This window comes from Ctenopharyngodon idella, chromosome 16 (assembly GCF_019924925.1).
Source record: "Ctenopharyngodon idella isolate HZGC_01 chromosome 16, HZGC01, whole genome shotgun sequence".
Classification (NCBI taxonomy): domain Eukaryota; kingdom Metazoa; phylum Chordata; class Actinopteri; order Cypriniformes; family Xenocyprididae; genus Ctenopharyngodon; species Ctenopharyngodon idella.
The window spans coordinates 30877121-30889276 of NC_067235.1; the positions used below are offsets into that span (position 1 = coordinate 30877121).

A 12156-nucleotide genomic window follows, 5' to 3' on the forward strand; every position below is an offset into this window, starting at 1 on the left:
ACCAAGTTTAAAAAAAAAAAAAAAAGAAAATCATTGATTCTCCCAAAATGGCTTATTCATTTTTACTGCTGCCGCCATCTAGTGTACTTAGAAAGGCAAACTCACAAAGTGCCACAGATTTACAGGACTGCTAGAATTAAGCCTGATGAAATATTTACAGCAGTAGTGGTTTTCTGTAAGCCTTGTGCTGGCGACAGAAAACAGGTGATTTTATTTTTTATTGTGAGATGCTATTAATACTGCCATTATGGTAATTATTTGAAGGGTGACTGTAATTACAGGACCAGAGTCCAAAACAAACTTCCCTTTGGAAACAATCAAATATATATTAATTCAAGTAAACCACCATTTATAAATGTGCATTCAGGAAGAGACCACAATACAATAAGTCACTGCAACAGTTGATGAATTTAACTATCCCAAGAACCTTAACGGTTCTCTAACATTCAGAAAACTCTTTGATCATGTGCCAAGCGTCATCACACAAGCTTGTGACTGAAGACATTAAAAACATTACGACTGACCCCAGTCTCACCTACTATCACCACCTCGTCCTTCAGGGCATTAACCCAGTGATCTCCAGTGGCAGAGACCTTACAGTTGGTGAACTCTGAAAACACTGAATTTCAGCAAGGAAATGGTTTTCCTAACAGCATTCAGTGTGCCAAGCTACACTTTTCTTACACAGCCCTTTAAAGAGCAATAGAGCATTTAAACAACTGCTTTAACAAAGGTTTTTAGAACACAACTGAGAGTCAAACTATTAAAATAAAAACATGAACAATAAATGTTTAAAGTTTTATTTATTCAAGCAGTTCAATCCAATGTACTTTTCCAAATGTTCAGCTTATCAACTGCATGAACACAATTGACAATGAGCATTCATTAAGAGGAATAAAAAGAAAGGAATGTTTTGGAATTTTCAAAATTAAAAGTTTTCAGTTTTTTTTGTACATTTTTAAATATAATCAAGGTCAAGAGATCTCAACCTGGCAAAATATTTAGATGTAAATCACTGTAAGGTTTTTTTTCTGTTTGAGTTTCTGATTTTTCTATATTTATTCTCTTTTTTTTAATGCGTCCCTCTTGGTGAAGTCAGGGCCAGACAGGTTCGTTCTGAAAATAAACAAAAAATCAGGAAAATAATTCAAACGTATTTCAAACCAGGTTAAGCAGAGAAAATGAATGCAAAACTCATGAATTTGCAAGACACATCTCCTCTCACCTTGTGTTAGACAGCCGGCACAGCAGTGCTGGTGACTGATTTCTGGGCGGCTTCCTTGGCCTGATGAGCCTGCAGCACCGCTACTGCTTCATCCACCTGGAATACATGTAACGACCAATTACACACTAGAGCTGCACAACTGTGTATAAACTGAGAATCATGATTTTTTTGTTTTGTTTTGTTTCAAACAGATCACGATTCTGAGCAGACAACCAAGTCACTTGTCGCCACCTGGTGGCTTAACATTGTAATCAACAATTGTTATTTGAAGTAAATCACCTTTCTGAAGTACTATATATTTTTAAAAATCCATTTATACATTAGTTGACTGAATATTCATCTGTTACAAAGTACTGTCATTTAAAAAAAAAAAAAAAAAAAAAAAAAAAAAAAAAATTGATTTAGGGATGAAAGACAACTCTTGATCGTTTTTCATTATATTTTTACTAGGAGCAGTGAGAATGACATCTCCGGTATCAGGACAAATCCAATAAAACAAAAACAGCATCACATGACCACTGACCTTTGACCTCAGAGACTCCGGAGACTCCAGCATGTGGAGCAGCTCAGAATTGTCGATCTCCAACAGCATACCAGTGATCTTTCCAGCCAGACTGGGATGCATGTTCTGGATGAGCGGGAACAGACGCTCACCTGTGGCAGGGGAAAGCAGCGTGTATGAGATATTTAAAATTAACATTTAAAAATAAACCTAAACATTTAATTTTTCTAAATCAATTAAGGGAACCAAAACAGGAGCGAACCACTCACCCAGCATCTGCTTCTGTTCTTGCGGAGGGGCGGCAGCCAACATGGACGCGGTCAGAGGCTCCTGACCTTGAACGTGGACAGCAGGCTGAATGGGAGTCAGATATAGAAACATTAGAGAACCCGAAGACACATTTTAATGCAAGATAATATGCGAACATTCGGTGATGTTCGTCTTGTACAGTTGGGAGGAAAACGCAAGTCAAATTTATTTATATAGTGCTCACATTACACTGTTTCAAAGCAGCTTTACAAAACAAAAAAAAAAAATCATGAATTCAGTGTGAACACGCACTATTTATACTACAAAATGGCACAGAATAGTGCGCAAGTACGCAAATTGGGACTCACTTGTTTTCTCAAATGATTTTAAAATCCAGCCATAAGCTATTTTGGCGAGTAAACAACAAGTGCCACAAATGTAAAACTAGTACCTGCTGCATGGGAACCTGCGGCTGAGTGGGCATGTGCTGCTGTGGGTTGCGGACTCCAGGAGCATACTTGTACTGTGGCACTCCTCTCACCTGAGCGGTACTCGTGGCGGCACCTGCGGCAGTAGGACGAGGACCCATCGCCTGAGACGCTGCCAGGAAGAAAGAGGACACTCAGGATCAATGAAATGTGGAGCAACGCACTTGCAGCATGTATAACTAAGTTTCATCACTCACCCATGCGCTGAGAGGCCATCATACGGGGGACCTGGGAAGAGGCGGGACGCACGGCACCGAAGGTTTGTGGACGGGGTGCGGATGGCCTGATAGCGTTGGGCATATTCTGGAAATCTGCAATGGAAAAGAGAAACGAAAACCAATGAAACGAACAGTTACGATCTACGCAAGTACTGAAAGACAAAGTGGGCGGAGCTACTCACGCTGAGGGCGGACACCCTGAGTGGCCCAGCGAGGACTGGGGCGGAGCTGTGCGAGCTGGCTGGTGGGATAGTACGCGGCACGATTCTGAGCCTGTCAATCACGCACAAAAAAAGGGAACATGAATCAATGAGGAACAACAGAACAGGTTCTGAATAATCACTTCATGATTCCTGTAAATAGCAAAACTTCAGACAAAAAAGTTCAATTGTCTATTTTCTTGCTCAGTCAGGGATTAAAAGACACTTTATATATTCAGTAATATCGATCTGACTGCACACACATTGTTTATGGTTTAGCGCCATGTTTATAAAAGGCTTTTAAAGTTCAAGTTTGATCATTCTAAAACTAAATCTGATCTTACTTCATTAATCTTTTCATGAGAGTCAACTAAAACAATAAATTTGATGGGAGTTCAGCCCATCAAAACATGCTTCAGCAATAAAGGACCCTGGCAAGAGGGGCATAAAGGAGGATCTTCACCCATTAACACTTATGGGTTAGTCTGGAGTGGCCTAATCGACAGCTAGTGTAGATAATGTTCACAGATTTTCAAAATGTACACTTTCCACCAACCACAGGATTTGTGGTCGCACAGACACTATTGGATGAAAACAAAACGGAACTGAATGTGAGCTGAATGACACTATTGCGTTAGGGTTAGAGCTGCTTAGCTGAAACAATTTGAATTTGCACAGCTCACACTTTCAAATGGCGAATTCGCATGACCAACTCAAACCTGTTGCTTTTTGCTGTCGAAAATTCACCTGAACAATGGTGAATGTGACTGCACATTTGATAGAAAAGTGATATCTGACCTGTGGAATGGCTGCCATGAAGTATCCAGATGGTGGTGCGGGCTGGTAGGGGTTGAGGACGGGGTTCGGTACGGCTCTGACACTGGCCATCCTCTGCATGTACTGGCTGGTAAGGTGCGCCTGGCGTTCTTCTTTCCGCTGGGCCAGCGCGACGTACAGGGGCTTCGTGGCAACGATGCGGCCGTTCATTTCTGTCACAGCCTTAGTGGCTTCTTCAGGGGAAGAGAAGCAGACGAACCCAAAACCCTTACTGCGGCCACCTTCCATCATCACCTGAATCACAAAAACAACAGCCATTAAATGTGATTCCTGTAAGGGATTAAACGTCAATCGTCCAAACAAACCTTGAGGAAAACCACAGATGTTTGTTCTAGGGCTAATTGAGAGCGATTTCATGATTCAATTTGATTTAAAATTGACAGAATTTGAAAGCTTTGTTTCATGCCAAAAGTAAAGCACAGAGCTAATTGCGATTTATTGGATTTGTTCGTACCTTAGCACTGGTAATGGTGCCGAATGGTGAGAATTCTTTACGCAGGCGCTCGTCATCCAAACCATCATCCAGATTTTTCACGTAGAGATTGACTCCCTATTAAAAACAAGATGAATAAAGTTCACAAACTAGTGTCAATGACCCATTAAGCACTTCACCACCCACATTTGCATCATCTAATGTTCATATCAGTCAAGCACGGGTCATTTATACCTGGTAGCGAGTCATGCGGTCCTGCTTCATTTGCTCAAACTTGCGCTTGAGCTCCGTCTGACGTTCGCCCTTCTTTTGTGCACGGCCCACATAAACCTGCTTCCCGTTCATCTCTTTTCCATTCATCTCATCCACAGCCTGATGATCAGAGGAAACACATCAGGACACAACACTTGAGTGACGATTATAAAATGATATCATCTGTCTCTACTCACCCTCTGGGCGTCCTCATGCCTCTCAAAGCTGACAAAGCCAAAGCCTTTAGATTTGCCGCTCTCATCGGTCATGACGCGAATGCTCAGAGCTGGACCTGTAATGACAGCCAAAGACGTCAAAGATCTGATTCATGCAATAAGGTCAAAAGGAGGACCATTAACACAAAAGACGATAACTATAATGATAAAGATATTGTTCTTAAAAAAATAAAAAAAATAAAAAAAATAAAAACTTAAGACCACAACTACAAATATAACTGCACAGAAAAACAAAGTCAGACATTGACAGCCAATCAGAATCCATCCTGCTATAAAGACGACATAACTGCAGCGCACGATTATAAAAAACAGAACGATATCATTCACTGGTGTTGATGCTAATATAGTGATTATTATAGCCATCGTTCTTGGTTTGAACAGACTTTTACTAGCAGCAAAACACCCACCATATTTGCTGAATATCTCCTTCAGCTTCTCGTCATCCATATCCTCTCCAAAGTTCTTGATGTAAACGTTGGTGAATTCTTTGGCACGGGCGCCCATCTCAGCCTCACGCTCCTTGCGAGACTTGAAGCGACCGACGAACCTTTAAGATGCAACGAGTTACCATAATTATTCTGAATAAATAAAGTGAATTATTTAATGCCATATCAGAGGCTATTTTCATGGCAAACTCAAGTTTAATACACTTTAAATAACCATAACACTAATACTTCAATGAACAGTTATAAAACCTTTTTATATGATAAATACTAATATCTTCTAAAGAGCAACTTATAAAAATGATTTATAATTATTAGTATGAATTTAAGGAAGTACATCATGCTTGAAACAAATTTACCATGCTTTACACACAATTTAATACAATGCAGTTAATTCAAATGCACACTTACACTTTGCGGTCATTGAGCAACATGCCATTCATTTTCTCAATGGCTCTTTCTGCGGCCTCGTGGGTCTCAAAGTGCACAAACCCGTATCCTTTAGAGCCGTTCTCATCGCAAACCACCTTCAGAAAGAGAACACCAGCACTGAGCACAAGCACCAAACGACAGACACCGGAAACATGCGCATCACTGCAAACACGCGTTTTATTACCTTGCAGGACAGGATGTTTCCGAAGGCAGAGAATGTGTCATAAAGGGCCTTGTTGTCGATCGACTTGTCCAGGTTCTTGATGAAGATGTTGCCAACGCCACTCTTACGCAGTGAGGGGTCTCGCTGGGACCACATGATGCGGACGGGTCGCCCCTTGATCACATCAAAGTTCATTGTGTCCAAGGCACGCTCAGCTGAAATGGGTAGTTAAAAACATTAGCATCAAGTTATAGTGAACTATTACAATTATTGATAATACTATAAAACCACAGTACCCTATTATTGGACTAATTAAAGGGTTAGTTTACCCAAAAACCCTCATGTCATTCCAAAACCCATAAGTCCTCTGTTCATCCACAAAACACAAATTAAGATGAATTTAGATGAAATCCGAGAGGTTTTTTTATCTCCCATAGAAAGCAACAAAATTACCACAATCACGTTTACTATATTTAAAGATGTCTTTACTACTTTTCTGGACCTTGAATGTGGTAATTTAGTCAATAAACCTCATGTGTTTCATCAAAAATATCTTAAAGTGTGTTCTGAAGGTGAACGAAGGGGTTTGGAACGACATGAGGATGAGTAATTATGAACAAATTTCATTTTTGGGTGAACTAACCCTTTAACAAACGTGGTGTGTAGCGCCCTCTAGCGTTTTAGCTTAGTCTGATACATAACGTGTATAACAAGTACTCATTTTAGCAATTTTGAACATTGGTTGTGTTGTCAATAAATTGTACTATGAATACAAGGACCAAATCCATATTCCAAACCACACACACAAATATATGTTCGTGAGGTTGACTGTCCTGAGAGAAGAAACTTATCTAGTGCGCAGTAACGACGACCAGGCGGCAACTACGATCATCGATTGTGTGTTCGAGAATATCAAACTAAAATGGTGTTCCGGAACACGGCCACAAATGCCGCACGTGTCCGCGGTGCCCAACTAGATTTGATAAACAGTCGTGGATGAAATGAAGCGGGAGCGTTTGCTTACCGTCAGCGGGTTGCTGGAAGTTCACGTAGGCGTAACCGAGAGAGCGGCGGGTCATCATGTCCCTGCACACCCGAATGGACAAAATGGGCCCAGCCGGGCTGAACTTCTCGTACAGCATGGCCTCGGTGACATCCTGGTGTAGATCACCCACATACAGGGAGGCCATTGGGTAACTGGGAGCGCTGGGGTTCATCTTCCTTCCGTACGACAAAAGAGCGACCTACCGAAGCACGAACACCTGGAAACACTGACGAGTTTAGTAATGGCGACGGACGAGATCGGTTTACCTCTCGAAATCGCTTTAACACGACAAATACCTTTAAAGAACAGACTTGAAGACTAATTAAAATGCGTTTGGTACCGAATTGGCGTCGACGTGTTCGCGGTATCGATGATAACAAGATGATTAAAATCTCCTCAGGCCTACTGCGGTGCTGCCTTAATAATAAACTTCTCAAAATCTGTCCGCGGATCCTGCTTCACCGAGGTACTCGGCAATAAAAGTAGATTTTTTGTTTGTAATTTTTTCTTGTTTTGTGATTTTTTTTTGTATTTTTGATTTTTTATATAAGATGTGTGTGCCGAGGCTCTGTGGCACACGCGCTCTCTCTCGCACCGCACAAGGTAGGGGGAGAGAAGCGGAAGTACGGCTCAGATAAGAAGGCGTCCTCGCCGGATGTTGCGTGATCTTCTTTTATATTTTTTACGTAAGAGCAAAATAAGAGTCAAGGTTGATAGAATAAGAGTTTTGAAGCCCATTTCATGCTTTGGTAATTCTTAAAAAAATTAATCTTAAATAAAAGGTCTACTAAGTCATAATTCAGACTTTTTATGTCATAGTTATGACATATTTATGATATAAAGTCAAAATAAACCGCTTTGAGTACCCAGAAAAGCACTATATAAATGTAACGAATAAATAAAATAAAATAATAATATAATATAATATAAAATGAATAAAATTATGACACACTCATAAGTCATAATAATGAGATTAAAGTCGAAATTATTCTTTTATATGTCAAAATTATAATTTTTATGTCATAATTTCGGCTCCTTGTAATAATTGACTATCTCATAATTATGACTTAGTATATCATAATTTTATATCTTAACTACAATTTACCAAAGCATGATTATTTTCCCCCTTATGTGACCGAAATTTGTTTCCATTAAAAAGAAGAAAGAAAGAGGTGAAGGTCATGGTTTTTTTCTTTCTTTTTTTTTTTAGGCCATGTGCTTGTTTCCCAGGGATTGTGTGAAGTGATGACGTAAGTCACTTTGGATAAAACAATCATGCCAAATGCATTAAATGTCATATCAATTTACCAAACGATATATGCTTCTAGCCTTCTTGTTTTTACCTCTTTTCTTTTAGTAAAAAAAAAAAAAAAAAAAAAAACTCAGCTCATTCATGATCTGCAATCACTTAGTTTTTCTATTTCTTTTCTTTCTTTACTGCACTATATCCATAATCTTTATTATTTGACACTTGTCATCTAACGTGACATACGGTAATAGTACAGCTGGGACGTCATCATCACGAGACAGCATGGCGGATCTGTAGCAAAATGACCAACTTGGTAAAAAAAACGATGCTTAAATTATATCCAGTCCATTCGGACGGACAACGGAAATTTTATATTAAATTACAAGAACTAAATTAAACGCATTTTATTGCATTCATCAGCGTTAAAGTGCACCGTGAATTTGGAGACTATACATAGGCTAAGTTAAAAATATATCTGTTTATGATGTGAAATGTGAAGTGACTTTATCATTGATCATGATAAACAATGTTGTGAAAACATGAACTGTCACGGAATGAGCTTCTTTTAACACGATATATCAACGAAGCTTTTACATGGAAACATTGGACAGTGTGTGAAAGTGCATCTCTGCAAATCTGCAATAAGCCTACTATGTGGACAATACAATGTACGCTATAAAATGCTATTAAAATTACTAAGTAGTTTAAAGTTTATCTCTGTCACAGTGCTGATTTATTTAAAAAGGGCTTGATAATGATAAAGGAAAGCTATATGGTCACTTGGATTTAGAGTGAATAAACATAATCTTTCCAGATGGCATCTATTACAGTTTAACTTAAATTTCAAAGTAAGATTTTGAATAGGTTCAAGTGGTTTTCAGGCAAAATGCCTGCTTGAGTAGGCCTATGTCATGAGTTTGACTACAGGGATTTCAAATCAAGTCATGAAATTCTAACATTAGAACTGCAGGGGAAAATACAAACAGACATGTACAGTCATTTTGGTCAAACACGAATTAGATGAGTTCAAAATACAAGGAAGTGTGTTGCAAATAGTTGCCTCAATTTTTTGAGTAAAACAAAGGCAATATTTTTTACAGTGCATGGGCAAATAATGTTGTTTATTTCTGTACTTACATCATTCTCATCTCTGCTGCCTGTAGATTAAACTTAGACTGTTCACGATTTAGTTCGCAACAAAGTAAAATAGTTGTACCTGTACAGAGAAAAACTGGGGAACAGGTTGCTTTTGATCATGCAATGCAACTGATGCACCCAATTCATGTGATGTAGTATAACAAGTGTTTAAAATAAACGATTATTAAAATACGAATATATATGAATGTAAATAAAAGGGAATCCACCACCAATGAAAATAGTCCCATTATAACTAAAGCATCAGGCTTTGAATGCCACCAAGAAAAACACAGACTGAAAGCCTGTAATATATACTGAAAATCTCTGGAATAAACTACAATCTATAAAATGATTTATGTGTCAATTTAAAGTAACCTGGTTGCCTTAAAATTTTGAGTTCACGGAAACTAAAAATTTGAGTTAACACGAAGACAGACACTTTGTTGATCCAACTAATATTTTGTTCTAAAATTTAAAGATTACTTTTAACTTAACTTTTTGTTGTCATAACTTAAATATTATATTAAATATTGCATCAGCTTATTTAAGCAAAGGTAACAAATAAACTTCCCAATTTAAAGGCACACTATGTAATTTTTCGCCACCAGAGGTCGCTTATTCAAAACAACACCCATACAGCTTATAACTGTCAGTACATGTTTCAGTACATGTTTTAGTGTCGTCATAGCTTGATGAGCTAGATTTTAAATTCAATCATGCTTAACATGTTCATTATATGTGTGCATGTGTGTGGCATATGTAGTACAATAAAGAAAGATTTTTTTAACATTTTTATCATTTTTTATTAAGTGCATATTTTAATCCTCCTCAGAAATGCATAAAAGTTAGTTTTATAGGGAAAGACTTGTAGAGAGAAAATTTACACTGACACATGACATTTAGTGGTTTCAATCCCCCACCTACATTTCCTGCTGGTACAGAGGACCATTAGGCAACCTTTGGGTTACAAGTCCGAGTCCCTAACCATTAGGCGACAACTGCCCCAGTTGTGTGGTGCCCAGGGAGCAATTGGGGGTTAGGTGCCTTGCTCAAGGGCACCTCAGTTGTGAATAATGAGGGTGGAAAAGAGAGCTGTTCATTCACTCCCCCCACCTACATTTCCTGCTGGTACAGAGATTCAAACTTGCAACCTTTGGGTTAAAAGTCCAACTCTCTAACCACAACTGCACCAGTTTTGTGGTGCCTGAGGAGCGATTAGGGGTTAGGTGCCTTGCTCAATCAAGGGCACCTTAGTTGTGGATAATGAGGGTGGAAGAGAGCGCTGTTCATTCACTCCCCACCACCCTGCTGGTACAGAGATTCGAATTTGCAACTCTTGGGTTACAAGTCCAACTCTCTAACCATTAGGCCACAACTGCCCCACATCATGGCCTGCATGGTGCTGAGCACATCACAGGTCCTTGAGCTCCTCTGGTAACAGTCTTCTTATTGGCCACTCCGTTGGAATTTCAAGGTCTAACCTCAGAGGTTGTTTTGGAGGTACATTGAGGGGAATCTTGTAAGTCTTCCGTTTTTTAAACAAGTCCCTTTTCAAGTTCCTCCAATGCCTTATATTCCTATGCCCAATCACATCGAAATGAATCGAGTACTATCGTAAATAATATCGTCCCTCCAGTGCCAGTGAGATGACTTTGGTCTTTTCAGGCTGTTAATGAATGCTGTACATTTTTCCTCTGTTCTGTTCGCAAATTCTTGAACAAGCCCGAACAGAAGAAATCACAGCAGAACAAATAACAGCAGAGCAGAAGAAATCACCGCAGAACAAATCACAACCGATGACCAGAAGAAATCACCGCAGAACAAATCACAACAGATGAGCAGAAGAAATCACAGCAGAACAAATCACAGCAGAGCAGAAGAAATCACCGCAGAAGAAATCACAACCAATGAGCAGAAGAAATCACAGCAGAACAAATCACAACCGATGAGCAGAAGAAATCACCGCAGAAGAAATCACAGCAGAGCAGAAGAAATCACAGCAGAACAAATCACAACCGATGACCAGAAGAAATCACCGCAGAACAAATCACAGCAGATGAGCAGAAGAAATCGCAGCACAGCAGAACAAATCACTGCTGCTCAAGGGCACCTCAGTTATGGATAATGAGGGTGGAAGAGAGCACTGTTCATTCACTCCCCCCACCTACATTTCCTGCTGGTACAGAGATTCGAACTTGCAACCTTTGGGTTACGAGTCCGACTTCCTAACCATTAGGCCACAAATGCCCCAGTTGTGTGGTGCCCGGGAAACAATTAGGGTTGTGTGGTGCCCAGGGAGTGACTCAGTTGTGGATAATGAGGGTGGAAGAGAGCGCTGTTCATTCACTCCCCCCACCTACATTTCCTGCTGGTACAGAGATTCGAACGTGCAAACTAGGTTACAAGTCCGACTCTCTAACCACAAATGCAGTTTTGTGGTGCCCAGGAAGCGATTGGGGTTAGGTGGCTTGATCAAGGGCATCTCAGTTGTGGATAATGAGGGTGGAAGAGAGCGCTGTTCATTCACTCCCTCCACCTACATTTCCTGCTAATACAGAGACTCGAACTTGCAATCTTTGGGTTACAAGTCTGACTCTCTAACCATTAGGCCACAATTGCCCCAGTTGTGTGGTGACTGGGGAGCAATTAGGGGTTAGGTGCCTTGCTCAAGGGCATCTCAGTTGTGGATAATGAGGGTGGAAGAGAGTGCTGTTCATTCACTCCCCCCACCTACATTTCCTGCTGGTACAGAGATACGAACTTGCAACCTTTGGGTTACGAGTCCGACTTCCTAACCATTAGGCCACAAATGCCCCAGTTGTGTGGTGCCCGGGAAACAATTAGGGTTGTGTGGTGCCCAGGGAGTGACTCAGTTGTGGATAATGAGGGTGGAAGAGAGCGCTGTTCATTCACTCCCCCCACCTACATTTCCTGCTGGTACAGAGATTCGAACTTGCAATCTTTGGGTTACGAGTCCGACTCTCTAACCACAACTGCCCCAGTTTTGTGGTGCCCAGGGAGCAATTAGGGTTGTGTGGTGCCCAGGG

The 12156-nt window shown here is 40.1% G+C and overlaps 1 protein-coding gene across 1 annotated transcript; it reads right to left on the reverse strand.

The window, feature by feature from the left end:
- Positions 1-786: 786 nt before the first annotated feature.
- Positions 787-7350, reverse strand: pabpc1a (poly(A) binding protein, cytoplasmic 1a). The gene is made up of 16 exons (XM_051865051.1): positions 7020-7350; positions 6703-6940; positions 5700-5893; positions 5495-5610; positions 5048-5187; positions 4602-4696; positions 4387-4524; positions 4174-4269; positions 3681-3953; positions 2865-2955; positions 2662-2775; positions 2428-2576; positions 1997-2081; positions 1749-1879; positions 1226-1321; positions 787-1116 (listed from the first exon to the last, which is right to left on the reverse strand). The coding sequence occupies exons 2-15, from the start codon at positions 6893-6895 to the stop codon at positions 1232-1234; spliced, it is 1905 nt and encodes a 634-aa protein (XP_051721011.1). The 5' UTR covers positions 6896-6940; positions 7020-7350; the 3' UTR covers positions 787-1116; positions 1226-1231.
- Between the last annotated feature and the right edge of the window lie 4806 nt (positions 7351-12156).